The sequence below is a fragment of the Meriones unguiculatus genome, chromosome 2 (genome assembly GCF_030254825.1).
Source record: "Meriones unguiculatus strain TT.TT164.6M chromosome 2, Bangor_MerUng_6.1, whole genome shotgun sequence".
In the NCBI taxonomy this organism is placed as follows: Eukaryota; Metazoa; Chordata; class Mammalia; order Rodentia; family Muridae; genus Meriones; species Meriones unguiculatus.
The window spans coordinates 28181444-28197862 of record NC_083350.1 but is presented as its reverse complement, the minus strand read 5'-3'; the positions used below and the strand labels follow the sequence as shown (position 1 = coordinate 28197862).

Below are 16419 nucleotides of genomic sequence, written 5' to 3'. Positions count from 1 at the left end.
CAAGCACTGCTGCGTGTGCCCTCAGTCCCAGCACTGGGGGTACAGAGACAGGAGGATCCCGAGAATTGGCGGGGCAGCCATCTTAGCTGAAACGGCCAGCTTCCAACTGAGGCAATAAGGCAGATCGTGACAGAGGGAGACTTCTGACATCCCACTCTGGCCATGGTGCTTGTATGAGCACATGCATCGGCATGCTCGTGTGTGCGCACCACACACAGACACACAAATCACATCTTCTACCCCTTTTACTAGAAAACAAAACAAAAGAAAAGCTCAGTAACACACCACATTGACAAGGGCAAAGAAAAATGGTCTACATACATCCTTGTGTGTGCGTGTGTGTGAATCCATGTATGTGTATATATATACATTTTTTTTGTATGTCTGTGATAAAATTACCTGATGGAAGCAACTTCAGGGGGAAAAGATTTATTTTGGCTTATGGTGTCAGTGCTTTGCGGCCAGGCAGACATGGCAGAGCAGCTTAGCTGGTGGAAGGAGCAACATGTGCTGGTCTGTTCACATTGTGACAGATAAGAAGCAGAGATCACCGAGCACCCGGAGCTAGGTGTAACCTTCAATGGCTGGGCCCCAGAGACCCGCTTCCTAAAGCTCCACAGCCTCCCCCTAACAGTGCCAGCAGCCAGGGAACAAGGGTTCAAAACACAGGTCTGCGGGGGACAATTCAACCTATAACATATAGTGTTGGGAAAAATAAGGTTATAAAACTTCCTTATCAAGCAAAATTGCTAAATACTGTCTGCCATCTCTGACCAAAAAACATTAGTACATTCCAGGGCTCAGGAAATATAATTTTTGTTTATTTGTTTGTTTGTTTGTTTTTGCTTTTTGAGACAGGGTCTCTATGTAGGCCTAGCTGTCCTGGAACATATCAGGTATATCAGGCTGGCCTTGAACTCACAGAGCTATCTGCTTGCCTCTGTCTCCAGGGTGCTAGGATTAATGAAATTCTAATGTACACAAATGAAGTCACTGGGGTGTTGTTTCTAACAGCTAGCGATTGAACCTAACCTGCCTGCCTTTCAGTAGGAGAAACTGGCAAGGCCACTAGGTTATGGGATAGCCATATAATTACTTATTGTGTAATGAAGAGCCTTTTATGAGGGAGGGTCGTCAAAACATATTAACTGCATTGGGCGTGATGGTTTATGCCTTTAATTCCAACACTTGGGAGGCAGAGGCAGGTGGATCTGAGTTCTAGGCCAGTCTGATCAACATGAATTCCAGGCCAGCCAGGGCTACATAATCAGACCCTGTCTCAAAGAGGGGGAAAAAGTTATCTACAGAAAGGATAAAGAAACAGAATAGTATTCCTACCTGGTGCTGTGTGTGAGAAGAGGATCTGCAAGGACAGACTCCAGGCCCCAGCAACAGAGGCCATGGTGGAGAGGACCCCTGATAGGCTGGGGCCTAGGGGTGGAGGCAGGACTTTTCAGGGTCTATGTATTTACCTCCTTTGAACTTGAAGCTATGTAATGCATTACTTGTTCAAAGAACAAAGCTCTAAAGATTCTCAGAGACCTAGATTCTGTGGTTCTCACTCCAGGTTTCTAACGTTTTATAACTTGGTGACCTAACTTTTATATAGACCCAGAAGGCTCATCATACATGAGGCCAAGGATCTGGCCCCCACCTGAATCTCTCTGACCTGTGCTGCCCTTCACCAGGCCCAGCAGCCCTTGTGACATAGGTGGCTTTGATGAAGGGTTCGTTTCCTGTGTGGTACAGCTGTAAGACCTCTTGGTAGCCTGGAGGTACAGCTCTCAGGCCCCTCACTACTTCATGTTCTCTGTCCTCCAGGGGAGCCTTCTCCGTGGTTCGCAGGTGTGTGAAGGTGCTGGCTGGCCAAGAATATGCTGCCAAGATCATCAACACCAAGAAGCTCTCAGCCAGAGGTAGGTTCCCCAGAGCCTGCCCACTGTCAGCTTTCCTACTCTGCCATAGATAGTACTTGCCCTGGGCCTGAACCCCAAGCTTGACCCCTGGGGAGACACTGTTGGCAGGCTAAGAGGCTCTTTCTTCTGAGAGTGTGATGAGAATAGACTCTTCATTTTCCTTCCTCAGGGAATCCAGGCTAGAGGTTACAGCATCTCCTAGATAAGCCAAGCCCTCAGTACTCCTCCCTCTCCCTCTCCTCTGCAATGCCCTTCATGGCTTGTCTCCCAACCTCTGCCGTTGCTGTCTCTCTGCTGGGTTTTTAGCCTGGCTCCTTTTATAGGCAGCCCTTTCTCTTCTTCCAGGTTTCCATTCAAGGTCACATCCTTAAAAGCAGTTTCCTTGCTTTCTCTAATCTCCATTTTCTCTTTCTACTATTTTTTTTTTTTTACTTCCATGTGGCCTTCCCCTGACTCACCCCATTCTGTTCACCTCTTTGACCTCTTGCTTAATCCCTGGTTCTCAGTGACTCTGAGCCCCATTAGAGTGGATGGGACTCACCCACTGCTCCTTGCTCAGCACCCGGGACAGCGCCCTCAGAGGGCCTTGGTGCTGTGACCTGTCTGTGGCTCTGCTCCCGCCTCACCAGTGTTTGCATAGGTGCTCTAAGGTGTGGCCTGGATTTGAAAAGGACATCCAGCTAGTTCTAGCTTGCAGAGGCCTTCAGAACTCTGGCTCCCACATCCCAGAATTGATCCTGGCCGGTATCAGCAGCATCCTTGGGAGATGGTCCCCGTGCAGACCTAAAACAGTTAAACTTGCCTCTTAAGATGCCCAGGGGTCACTGGAGTTTGGGTAGTCTGACCAGAAGACTCCTGGTCATTCCTGTGTGTGTAGGACAGTAGTAGGTGACCAAACTAGTGTATTGGCAAGCTGATATCCAACCCGGATAGAGGCCCTGAAGACTGTCTGGTATGAAGAGAACTCTGTTGGGTGAGGTAGTTGCAGAATCATGGGAGAGGGGTACAGTGTTTGATTGTTTAGTAGGCTGCGACTGTGTCTGGATGAGGGCCCAGCAGGTGCAGGGCTTATGAAGGTCCTGCAAATACTGTACAGGATGTTCATGCTGCTCTCTGTGGGCCTCCCAGCATGCCCTGGACTGGCCTGTGGTTGCTGCCTTTTGTCTCCAGCTCTGTTGTCTGGCCCACAGTGCTCTCTCCATTTGCTTACTTTTCTGCATCCTGCAAGGAGGAGAGGCTGTGAGGGTCCCAGCTGGCATGATTAGTGTAAAAAGGCCAAGCCTGTGGAAGGTCTGGAGGCAGAGCCACAGGCAAGGAGCCAGGTAAGCAGAAAGCCCTCCTGAAGTGCTGCTTTCTGTTGGCAGGCCTGACTGGAGCAGTCTTCTGTTGCTGTGTGTGTAGTTGTACCTCAATTTCCTGAGACACTAGAGACAGGGCTGGAGCAGTGGTTTTCGACCTTCCTAATGCCTGGAACCTTTAATGCAGTTCCTCATGTTGTGGTGACTCCCAACCATAAAATTATTTTTGTTGCTACTTCATAACTGTCACTTTGCTACTGTTAGGAATCATAATGTAAATATCTGGTATGCAGAATATCTGATATATGATGTCATTGCCTCACACACGGGGGTTGCAACCCACATGTTGAGAACCCCTGGGCTACAGTAATGATAGGTCAAGTTTTGCCCTCAAGAGGAGCATGAAGAGATCTGATAGACTAAGATGAGAAGGAAGGAGAGGAGGACCTCCCCTATCAGTGGACTTGGGGAGGGGCATTCGTGAAGAAGGGGGAGGGAAGGTGCGATTAGGAGGGGAGGAGGGAGGGGCTTATGGGGGGATACAAAGTGAATAAAGTGTAATTAATAAAAGTAAAAAAAAAAAAAGAGTGTATCATGCTGGAGTTCTTGGACCGGCTCACCGCTACCTCAGGGGACATACACTGAGACAGAGGGCATCATAAAAACCTGCTTGGGAAGGTGACTTAGCATTTCTGGACAGCAGAGATTGGCCATGCCAGGCAGCCACTACTCAAGCCTTCTCTGTCTGACTCTCTGTCGAGACCTTGACAAGTAACCCTGCCGAGGAGACTAGGAGCAGGGCACTGGTATAAGGGAACTTCTGGAGACCTGCTGCTGCTTGCCAGCCTTGCCAGCAGGGAGGAGTGCAGAGATTCCTTGAGCTGTGTCTCTGCCGTGTCACTCGCCTCCACAGGGGGCTTTAAAGCTGTCACATTTGGCAATATTCTCCAAACTTCTCCCGCTGCCTCTCTGGGATGACTTCCTGCAGCTCTCAGCAGGAGCTGAACCCACCCAGGGCTTCTACCCACCCTTCCCAGCAAGCTGTGGCTTCCCCTAAGCACACCCTGCCTGGCCTCCTCTAGCAAGTAGGTCCCACCCCAGGGAGATAGTTTTATACGTATTTTGAAATTAGTTCTTAAGAAAACAAAACAACCACAACAAAACAAACAAACAAAAAAACAAACAAACAAACAAAAAAAACCCCTCATGTGTCATTCAAAGAAACCAAAATCAAATAAGATGAAATGTAAAGAATTTTGCCCATTCCCTTCCCTGCCACTCCCCACTTCCAGTCTCAAAAACAAAATGCAACCTCCTGAGCTCCACCCTGGAGCCAAATTGTCTCAGCGAAGCTCTTTGATTACAAAACTATTGGTGTAGTAGATGGCAGCCATGTGCTCTGGGCTGGGCCCCACAAGGGCCTTCTCAGGCTCTAGGCTCAGTCTCATGGCACAGGCTTTGAGCTTCACTGAGACCCCTCTACAGGACCCCCCAGGAAGCTTTGAGCTTCTTAATTTTGTCTTCCCCACACTCTCCTGGCATCCCTGATCTTTGGGTTATTTCGCTCATATCCCAGGATGGGGAGCAGCCTTCCCTGCTCCCAATGCTCTCCCCAATTCATCATCCCTCCAGTGCTTACCTGCTTGCAGGAGCCCAGTCTCTCTAAGGAGAAGCCCTGTAGTCTGCGCTTGTATGGCTCTGACCCTGCCTGGCCCTTCGGGGATTATCTGGCTCCTGGCACTAGACTGTTCTCCAATTTAGCATCAATACCCTCAAGATGGTAACTACAGTCACCATGGATGTTGTCATGGATGTTAGAAGCCATGTTCTCAGGTACCAGCAGGGTGTGGAGACTAAACTTCCCTGGATGCCTCATCACTCTGAGCTGCTTCTGCCAGGCTTCGACTGAGTCATGCACTAATTGATTATCAGTGCAGCGATTATTAGCAGGAACTGACACGCAGCTCTGCCACTTGCTTGCATTAGGAGCTTGGATAAGCCTCTCAGCTACTCCATACTAGGCCCCCAGAATGCGGCAGTAACTGGTGGACAAGGCTATGTTCCCACAGGCCTGTTTTCTTGGGAATGAGATTGGATGGCACATGAAATATACCTAGAAACTGGGTAGAGTGAAGAGGAGAGAGAGGCGTGTTACCAAGAAAATCAGATGAGTGTGGTGACATACATAACTTAATTCTATCACCGCTGAGGCAGAGGCAGGCTAATCTCTGTGAGTTCAAGGTCAGCCTGGTCTACACAGTGAGTTTTAGTATAACCAGGGCTACAGCATAGAGAGACTCTGCCTTAAAAGAAAGGTCAGACCTGGTGATGGAAAGTGATGAAGTGATGGACAGGGAAATCTTTTTTTTCTTGAAAAGGCAGCCGGGAAAGCTCTCTAAGGAAGGAAGTGAGTTGTTCTGGGATCTGTCGGAGGACAGGGGAAGGAAAGCAGCATAAGAAAGCCCAGAGAAGGAGTACCCCAGAAAGAGGGCACAGCAAGCCAAAGACTATAAGATAAGAAGCATGGTATATTTGAGGCCAGAAAGAATGAGTGTGAATGGGCTGATATGCTGGGTAAAGCCTTAGGTTATGTAAACACACCGTAAAGCTGTTAGTCAAATACCCAGGAGAGGCAGGACTTTATTTATTAAAAAAAAAAAAAAAGGCCTTGGCCACCATAGACAAATAGCTAGGATGGGGAGTTTGCCAGTCAGTCTAGAAGTGAGGTCCTCAGAGCTCTGAGTTCTGAAAGGCTGTCTTGATCAGTGACATTGACTAAGCGACTACCGGTTTGTCCCTGGGCCTCACTCTCTCTTCCTTATACACACCGGTGCAAGAACAGTCAAGAGCACTGCAGCTAGCAGTGCCTCAGCACCTGAGCTTCTCAGTGCGTTAGAAAATGAAACCTGACAAACAGGGCTGTGAAATCCTGCGCAATGTTCTGTTCACGTATGGCAGACAGGCCTGGCTGACGGGGGAAAGCCACCGTGCAGGCGGCGTGTCATGCCCGAGGCTGGCATCAGATTCGGCAGTTCCAGCAGGAATAGCTGGTAACCAGACAGAGTTTAAAGTTTTGTGACTGGTAATTTGTCCCAGTCCTGTAGAGTTTGTCTGTAGCATGCGTTCTTAGGTCATCTCACATGCAGAAAGCGGCACAGTTCCAGGTTTAGACTTAGTCACCATCTCTCTTAGTGTGCCTGGACCAAAAGATCCCAGTCCTCCTCATAAGCTGAACTTCGACTCTGCAGCTCTCTGGTTCCGATGTGGGTGAAGGTGAGGTACACCTGGAGCCAGGGCCTGGTTGGGGTCTCCTTCTCTGTCTAGGACTCAGCACCTCTGAGGTGCCTGAAGGTGTCGAAGGAGCCTGGGAGGGAGAGGGGAGCCGGGTATGTGGAGCTCATCTGGCCTTGCAACCCAGCCTCACTCCCTGCAGCCTGCAGCGGACTTTCAGCTGGGGAGCTGAGCCTATTGATTCAGAATTGGACTTAATTGCTTTGCTGATGGCAAAGCCACATTTCAGCATTGATCTTGGCTTCTGCAGCCCGCAGAGGGCACTAGAGCAATTGCTCTAGTGGAGGAAGCAGGAGAGAGGAGGGCTTTCTCCATCTTTGCCACTCTCCAGAGGACCTGTCTGCTCTGGGGCTAAGGTTCTAGTCTTGTGGTCGGCCCTGGACTGTAGCGTGAATGTCCTTCTATGGGCCCCAACTTCCCTCTGGGGCCCAGGCAGGCAGAGGTAAGAGTTGTGAGTCAGATTACAGACAATAGTACAACAGGGTTTAAAGACTAGCTTAAGTCATACCGCATGGGCTAGGTACTAAACTCCTCTTTCCTCTGTGAGGCCAGAAAAATGACAGTATCCCCCTAAGGACTGCTTGAAAGGTATGCAAATGCTCTGCCTGGCATCAAGGTTGAGAGTCTCTGACTAGAAAATCCTAACTCTGAGGGCGGATGTAATACGATAAGCCAAACATTCTACACCAGGAAAAACTGGATTTTATGCACGACACCATGAGAAATGTCTTATAAAACTACCTTTAGGTGCTGACTTTGGCAGTACATGTATTGAAGTCAAGTTACCCTTAGGGTGTATGTGTGTAAGACATAAACACACTCTGTGGTTAGACTGCAGTCCCATCTCCAAGACAACTCATTACGTATATGCAGATATTCCAAAACCCCAAATCTCAAACACTTTTGGTCCCGGGTCTCAAGTGTTTTAGACAAAGGATACTCAGCCTCCATCTCACATTTGCTAGAGCAATTTCTCTTTAAAAGTTTTGTCTCCTTAACTCAAGAATCAACTACTCAATTGTGGAAAAACAGCACAAAGGGAACTGGAGGTTGCACAAGGGCCTGCAGCCCCAAGGCTGCCCCTGGCTGGGGATGTGTGCCCTCTGTGAAATTCTGACAGTGGTGCCACAGACCACCATGGCAGACATTGACTGGGGTTGTGGCTATGATTGTTCCTAGCAGCCTAGGGCACAGACTACAGGCAGCAGAACTTATACAAGCTCTTGCTGGTGGGTGGGAGACAGAGGGTCTTGGACAGAGGTCCTGGCAGACAGGTGTGCAGGCTCTGGGCCAGCCCCCAGGGAGGGACACAGCAAGTTCAGTCATGTAAGTTCTTTGCAGATGTCTATCCTTGGTTCCGGGGAAGGGCTGCTGGGGTACAGCTCTTCAGAAGAAAACAGTCACTGCTTTAGGAAGCTTGCTTTATCCATCCATCCTTCTATCCATTCATCCACTCATCAACCCATCCATCCAATCATTCACCCATCCATCCATCCATTTACCCACCCACCCATCTACCCATTCATCCATCCATCCACCTATTCACCCATTCAACCACCCATTCATGCATCCATCCACCCATTCATTCATTCATCCATCCATCCATTCACTCACTCACCCACCTATCCATCCATCCGTTCATCCAACCATCCATCCACCCATCCATCTATCCACTCATCAACACATCCATATAATCATTCACCCATCCATCCATCCATTTATCCACCCACCCATCCACCCATTCATCCATCCATCTACCTATTCATCCACCCATTCATCCATCCATCCACCCATTCATTTATTCATCCATTTATCCATCCACCCATCCATCCACCCATCCATCCACCCATCCATCCATCCATCCATCCATCTGCCCATCCATCCACCCATCCATCCATCCATCCATCCATCCATCCATCCATCCATCCAGTGATTTCTTGAGTAACTAACATGCACCAGGCATTCAAGCAGATGCAGCTGGTACAACAGAGACCCAGCCCAGGGATATTGGTTCTATAAGACACAAAGGCGCTGGAGAGATGCTCAGCCAGTTGATGCCTGGGCCTCTGGAGCCCAGAGGAGGATCTCTACAGGCTTGAAGTCAGGGTGGGCTTCTAGAAACCAATGGCATCAAGGGGCAGTGGGATTGTGTGATGGCTAGCGATAGAGTGTGCCTGCTGAGTGAACTTATAGCTCCCAAAGGGGAACTAGGATGGGCAAAACTCTGCAATCCATCTGCCTGGAGCTAGAGTTTGGGGGCGGGCCTGGAGGAATTACAGGAAATTGTACCGGGGCTTCAGACCTTGGGATGGCTGGCTCATACAGGAAGGGGTTGGAGAAAAATTTCTCCTTGGAAAGCCTGAATGCTGAGGTATGGAGAGGGAGAGGGACTCATTTGGCTCCTCACCACGCACTTGCCCTCTCTGGGAACTCAGAAACCCTGGTATGTAGGCCACATTTTCAAGTGTCTGGGGCCACCCTGGGATGTAAGGACAATAGAGGTGGGGGTAAGAGGGTGTCATGTTGCCTCTGGGATCCATGTGTGAATCTCTATTTCAGATCACCAGAAGCTGGAGCGTGAGGCCCGCATCTGCCGCTTGTTGAAGCACCCCAATATTGGTGAGCCCCAGGAGTGTGAGGGGTCCTGGTACAGTGTGGGGTGGTAGGAAGCAGCCACTCTCTTCTCTGGGGATGGAGGCTGCAGAGGGAGATGGGAAAAGGGGGCGTCTTGCCCAGGACCAGCTTGCTTTGGAGGAAGGTGAAGAAAGGACCCCTTCTCCCTCCCACGCTGCCAGCAGCCTCCTTCGGAAAAGCTGTTTCAGGAAAGCTGTTGAAGCTGAAAAAGAAAGATGAAAATAGGCCAGAGGGGAAGCTTGGCCTTGACCAACAAGGCCCACGCCCCGACCCACCACATGCCCTGTCTGCCGGGATCTGCGGCCCTGTTCCGCTTCAGAGTCCTGTTCCTGCCTGCCTCTTGCCTTCCCCGGAGCATGGTCTCTGCTCCAGCATTAGACTGGGGGCAATCTTCTCGAGATGATTGGTCCATGGTGTAGGACCACAGTGAGGGAACTAAAATACCTTCATTGCCTCCCTGCCCCTTCCTTCCGCTTCTGTGCATCTGGCCTAAAAATCCCAGGCCAGTCAGGGAGGAGCAGGGCTGTTAGGGCCTGTTTTGTCAGGGAACAGCTGTGAGACCTTAGTGGGAAAGTTGCTCTCTCAGAGACACTGTTCCTCATTTTCACCAGTGCTTGCCTTTCTCTAGTCACCTGGGCATCTTGTCTCATGGCAGCTTCTGCTTCCATGGGCTTGAGATGCGCTGAGGCGTCGCGGTTCTCACAGCACCTTTCTGAGGGAAGCTAAGGCTGCTTGTTCCCAGAGCTTGTTCTCAGGTGAGCCGCCTCTGAGTTCTCTGAGGAAGCTCCAGCTCCAACAGCTGTGCCTTTGCCAGCAGAGAGGAAGCAGGCTTCTGCACAGAGCTGCGGAGCCGGAAGGGTTAACTCTCCCCAGGGAGAATGATCCCTCTGCTATTTATACCTGAGGCTCCTCCCCTCCCCTGCAAGGCAGCCAGGAGCAGGCTAGTAGCAGAGAAGAGGTCACAGGCCATGGGTGGAGGAGGACCTTCACTGGACCCCATTCTGCTCACCTAGCTCTTCCACCCCTCACTACGGATGAAGGGTTTCAGGGAGCTCTGACAGAAACCCCATGTTCTGAAGGAGGCTGTCAGCTTGAGAGGAGGAGAGTGGCATATGAGTGCTGGTGTGTGTACTCATGTGTGTGTACACACGTGCACTCATGTGTCTGTGTCTCTGTATGTGTGTCTGTGCATGTGAAGTGTCTACGTGTGTATGTTCCTGTATGTGTCTCTGTGCCTGTGTCACGCTATTATGTGTGTACCGTGTGCCTATGTGTGTCTCTGTACATGTTTGTCTGTGTCTCTGTGTGTGTCTTTGTTTGATATCTGTGTGTATGGTGTCTGTGTGCGTGATGTGCACATACATACATGTATCTAAATGGAGTTGCGCATTGCAGTAGATCTGAGTTCAGTGTTCCTATCTCTGACTCTCGCCCTCCCATTCCCAGCTGTAATGGGAGTACAAGGGCCAAACGGTAACAACCTGCTGCTCAAGCACCACCTTGTTACCGTGTCACCGACCCTAGACGTGCTGCCCCACCACTCAGAAACTCAGACTTTTCTGGAAATTTGGAATTATTCCTGCCTCACTGGGTGTGGCAATTCAATAGAACGGAGTGCAATGACAGTGGATGAGCTTTATGCTGCTCAGCCACCCCATACCCCGGTCTGCCCATTCCCACGTCACGATCTCCCCAGAAGACAAGTTTTGCCTGAGACCCCAACATCTGCCATTGCACTGCACCATCGACACGGGGAGACACCCCGACACAGTAAGGTGCAGGAGTCCCAAAACGGCAGTTATCACCTTTCCGACGGTCTCCCTCATTCACCCAATGTCAAGTTCACCGGAGGCTCTACCACCTCGTCCAGGCACTGAGGCTGGGAATGAGGGTGGGAATGGGCTTTAGTAAGCATGGCTACTCATGGGGAGCAAAGCTGAGCAGGTAGCCAGAAGGACCGCAGAGAAACCATGAGCCACTGCTGAAGAGCTGGAAAGGTACCAACCTTTCCCAACAGCTTACTCCAATCTGCTGCCATCTTGATCTTGCCAGAGAAGCTTACCATGGTATAGATGTGGTACAGAAGCCTAGGGGGCATCATGCCTGGAGAAACCTCACAACATCTTAGCCTGCTTGGCAAGATGGATGAGCTGCTATCTGTTTGTGTCCTCTGCCCTGTCCGAGGTGGTGGGAATCTTAGCAAGGGCAGGTCCAGCTGTTGCCTGCAGGTCTTTCGTTTCTTGGGTCCTGCTTGTGAAAGACAAACCCCAGAAGTCCCATGCCCATGCCAGAATATGGGAAACTGGGATGGGGCTATGCGCAACCTGAGAATTTAATATAGTTTAGGAAGAAAATTTGAAGATATTCAGGTATCTGATAGCCCATTCAGCTATAAACTCCTCAATGAAAGTACAAACCAAATGAATGGGGTTAGTATCCTTGTGCTCCAGTCACCTCCTTGCATAGCACTGCTTGCTGGAGATAAAGCCTTTAACACATGAGCCTTCTTGGGAGACACTTCATAACCAAAGGAATAACAGCTTTTTATCATCGTTTAAGAATGCCTTTCTGAGCTGGAGAGATGGCTCAGGGACTAAGAGCCTTTACTGTTCTTGCAGAGGAACTGGTTTAGGTTCTTAACATCCATACCAGGTGGCTCAAAACCACCTGAAACTCCAGGGTACCTGACACCTTCTGGCATCTCCTGGCACCTGCACCCACATGCGTGCGTGAGCGCACATGCGCATGCACACACACACACACACACACACACACACACACACACACACACAGACACATAATAAAAACAAAAATAAGACCCTAAAAGAGAATGCCTTCACATTTTTGGCTCAACATTTCAGGCACCTGCTTGTGGTCCCAGCACGTGGGAGGAGGCTAGCCTGAGCTACACAAGGATACCCTTTCTAAAAACCAGCAACGGTCTAGGGGATATAGTTCGGTGGTAGAGCACTTCTTTTGCTCAGTTTAATCCCTAGGTGTAAGGAAGGGGGGGGAAACTTAACATATCTATTTAAGTCTGTGTAAACCACCCCTCTCACCCCCCATCTTCTGTCTCTGGTGGCTAGCTCCTGTCCCCTGGGGCTTCCATTCAGGAACTGCCTCTCAGCCCACCAAGTTTATGTGCAAGTCTGAGGGTCATGGGCCACTCAAGAACTCAAGGCCATTATCACACACCCAGTGATGCCAGGGTTTCCAACGAGAAAGCACCCTGTTGCCCACTTCTCCACATCTTCCCAGAAAGGCTTGCCTCATGCCTAAGCTCAGACATCTTTTTAGGAAGAACACCACAGCTTTACACTTTGCTTTTTTTCACTAAACGGCATAATTTTGGAGAAGATTCCAAACCGGTGGGTGATAACTGCCAAATCATTCCTACAGCTGTGTGACTTCCATTGTGCAGAAGGATCCTAATTATCCCAGCCAGCTCCACCCCCCACACTGATGGTCTATGACATGGAGAAGAATGGGCACCCTGGCCTGTGAGAACTGGTCCTTGGCTGACACGACATAGCTTCCAGAGTCAGTCCCAGGCCTCGAAGGCCTTTCTTTTAAAAGCTGAGCAATTTAGGGAGCTCTGGCCTCCTGGGAGCCTTGCCTCTGTTCCTGGTAAATGAGGTGTGAAGAGATGACAAATTCGCAGCCCTCGGAGTTCAGGAACCGACTGCTGTCTCTCTCACTCCAGCCCCTGGAGCACTATTGTCTCTCAGACTGGGAGCACAGAAGGGATGTCAATCCAGGGCCAGTGCTGAGTGGCTACGTACGGCTGTGCATGGGCCTCTTGCATCAAGTGGCATGGGCCTTTTACATCAAGCTTGTAAAGCCCAAGTAAGGAGAGCAGAAAGAAGGCGCAGCCACTTGCTTACTCCCTTTACACAGCCAGTCTGTGGCAGACACTGGCACCACAGGACTTTGTTGTTTTTTAACCACTCTGGCTTGCCCAGCAAGGACCCTGAGGCTGGGAGAAGGGACAGGACCAAGCTGACACACAGAGGTCTTCAGTCTTGATGCCTAGTCCCCTTCCAGTAATGCTGGAGGGCTTGCTGTGGTGAATCCATTCCTCTTGCTTTTGTCAAAGTCTGTGCTCAGGGACTGAGGGTTGAGGTGGTGGCTCCAGAAGTCTGACAGGTACAGTGGGGATGGAGAGCATTGAACATACATGTAATCTGCTGCTTTGACCCTGCCCACAGTCCGACTCCATGACAGCATCTCTGAGGAGGGACACCACTACCTTATCTTCGATCTGTGAGTCTACACCCCCCCCAATATGCCATGGGAGGGGGTGCCTAGGCAAGGAAGAGCTTTAAGGACATTTTGGTCTGAGGGGTTCTGAATGCTCTTAGGCTTTCCAGAGTTCCCCTAAATGTGGTGGCCTGCTACCCAAGCCGCACAAGCTGGTCTTTCTGTTTAAAACACCAGACACATTCAACCAGCATCATCAGTTTATTTTTGCTCCTCTATTTGTGGCCAGTGATGCTGCCTTGCCATTCATGGTGGGGGTATCAAGTTTCATTCTGAACTCTGGTTAGTCAAAGCAGGAAGGAAGTGACAGGCTTTGGTTGTTCTTGGGTAGGCAGTGAGAATCCGTGAGGGCACTGGGCTGGTCTGTAAAACACTGTGGTGTTAAGAAGAGGGGACAGGAGCACATGGGAAACCGCCAAGGCTTCCACTCAACTAAAAATAAATAAAAACAAAAATTATTAAAACAAACAAACAAAAAAAACAAAAACAAGCAGGAAACCAAACAGCCCATGTGCTTCCAGGAGCCTCGTGGACCCACTGATTGCTTCCGAGTTACTGTCCCCACCAGTCTGGACCCAGTGAGGGGAAGAAGAGGCATCCCAGGAAAAGCAGTTTGTGTCAGGAGACAGGCAGTGGGTTAAAGCAGGGGCATGCATCATCCAGTTTCCCCCTTTAGGGCTGAGGTTCTAAAGTCCCTGGCCCCGCCCTTCTCAGATGGTTTCCAGAAGGTTCCTTTAGGTCAGGTGGCCCCTGGAGTCTCAATGGGAGGGTGAGGACATCCCTGTCTCCCCAGGGTCACTGGTGGGGAGCTGTTTGAAGACATTGTGGCCCGGGAGTATTACAGCGAAGCTGATGCCAGGTGAGTGCAGAGGTGCCTGGAGGTGGGATCCCCTTGCCTGCAGTCAGCTTGCCAAGTGGCCTGACCCTCCTCCTCTCCCTCCAGTCACTGTATCCAGCAGATCCTGGAGGCTGTGCTGCATTGTCACCAGATGGGCGTGGTACACCGAGACCTGAAGGTGAGTGACCCTGGACAAGCAGCTTCCACAGCACCCTCCTGCCCCTGCACTCCTCTCCTGCACTCCATTAACAGTCACCACCCAAATTCCTTCCATCTGGGGCCTAGGGAGGGTGTCAGTAACTCAGTGCTCTTGCTCTTAACCATTGAGCCATCTTTCCAACCCCTTAGTTAGACTATCTTGCAGGTGACCCAGCGTCCCTACAGAGGGGTTGTCATGGCAACCTCTGCCCCATTGATGAGGCTGTCAAATGAAACCTCAAAATTCCTGGGATAGGGATACCTTGATGCTCTTGCTCCTGAGTCTCTGTCAAGCGGAGGATAAGGAAAACAGGGCTTGGGGACCCTCTGTGGCCCTCTTTGCCCACCTGAAGAAAAGGAAAAACACTAAGGAGTCTCTCATTGTCACGTCTAGCATTGTCATGGACTGCACGGCCTTTGCCCAATAAGCATGGAACTTGTGGGTCTCCTCAGTCAGGCTCATGGCACCCACAGTCAGTAACTCACAGAACCCTCATTTTACGGAACAGGAAACAGACTGAGAGAACCCAAGGGGTTTGTCAAGGATATGCATTTCAGGGGGTCTGAGCAAGGAGAAGGATCCCTGGCTAGCTTTCACCCCAGAGCCTGTGACCCCACAGTCTAGGTCCAAGAAAGCTACTTAATCCAGTTCAGCCTCTGAAGCAGCCCATCTAGGACAAGCATGCTGGTGTCCAGGAACCCTGAGTATCAGCGACAGTGCTGACATCCTGTGGAGGAACCCTGGCAGGAACACCTCTTTGTACTCACTGTGGATGCTGCCTACAGCCCCAGTTTGGAATGCAAAAGGATTTGGGAGCCCCGAGCCACTGAGGAATGTGCTTCAAGCTTCCCAGGGCTGCAACCCCCATTCCCACCAGGACTGACCTCAGGCCCTTCTGAGCCTCGATAGCTTCCATGGTCAACAACTAGCCAGTCCCCATCCTCCTTCAGGAAACAGTGTTCTGAAAAGGTGCCCTACCTCTTTCTCACTACCTTCGCCCCTTCTCCCCACCTTGAGGTCTCACCTGTGTCCCAGGTCAGTTCCTTGTACCTTGGTGACAAGAAGGTGAGCCCAGAAACAAGATCTCAGTCCGAGGGCAGGGTGGCTTTCCCCAAAGGTCTGTTCCCGTTATGGTAACATACCATGCTCGGGCAGAGGAAGCCGGATAGCTGAGAAATGGCCCAGATTTAGGTCACTCTGGAATCACTAATTAGTGATACATTCATCAAATCAGGGCAGGAAACTACTGTAACACGAACACGTTGGGAACACAGCCCCTGAAGACAAAGGAGGCCTCACCAAGCCAGTTGGAAGGGCCATGTCTTACTTTGGACTGTGCAAGTTCAGGTGGTGCTCCTGGAAGTCCTGCTGGGGAAAGAGAACCATAGAAGACAGGAGCTATCTAGTGTCACAGCTTCACCCCCAGCAGGATGTTTGAGTACTGGGGCCTGGCGCTCAGAAAGCAAAACCAGAAGCGCTGCTGTTTACACAACTAGACACCATGCAACAAGGCAGACATCTGTCCCTTTTCTCCGAAGGGAAAACCAATCATCAGGGAAGGGAAATCATTTGGCCAGGTTCCATTGCAGGAGTGTCCGTGCTAGAATTAGAAGCCGAGACTGTCTTCTCTCTCTTCTCTCCCCCTTGTCCAGAGTCTCAAGGTGATAGGAAGCCACAGGAAGTGGAAGAATTTGGAAGCTTAAGGCAGAAGCATCCCCCTTGATGGCCCAGAGGCCATCTGTGGGCATCCCCCATGTCAACCATGGTCCCACCTCCAAGACCCATTGTCTTTCGGCCAAGAGACACCTTCCCTGTAGCATGGTGTCTAGGCATGCAAACTGTAGTGCTTCCAGTTCTGCTTTCTGAACCCCTCTGCTCAAGCTTCCTGTCTCTATAGAGACAGCTGCTGTCTATCTGGCTCTCACCCTTTCCCCGGCAGGACTTCCAGGGACTCCTCCTAACCTTTCACGGTCCAAAGCTAAC

General features: G+C 50.5%; 1 protein-coding gene across 3 annotated transcripts in view; it reads left to right on the top strand.

Annotated features, from left to right (window-relative positions):
- Positions 1–16419, top strand: part of Camk2a (calcium/calmodulin dependent protein kinase II alpha) — a 62563-nt gene that overhangs the window by 14558 nt on the left and 31586 nt on the right. For all 3 annotated transcript variants that reach the window (XM_021633677.2, XM_060377213.1, XM_060377214.1), the window contains exons 2-6: positions 1822–1916; positions 9065–9124; positions 13348–13402; positions 14193–14258; positions 14343–14415. In XM_021633677.2, the coding sequence (XP_021489352.1) occupies positions 1822–1916; positions 9065–9124; positions 13348–13402; positions 14193–14258; positions 14343–14415 (349 nt within the window). The remainder of the gene's footprint in view (positions 1–1821; positions 1917–9064; positions 9125–13347; positions 13403–14192; positions 14259–14342; positions 14416–16419) is intronic.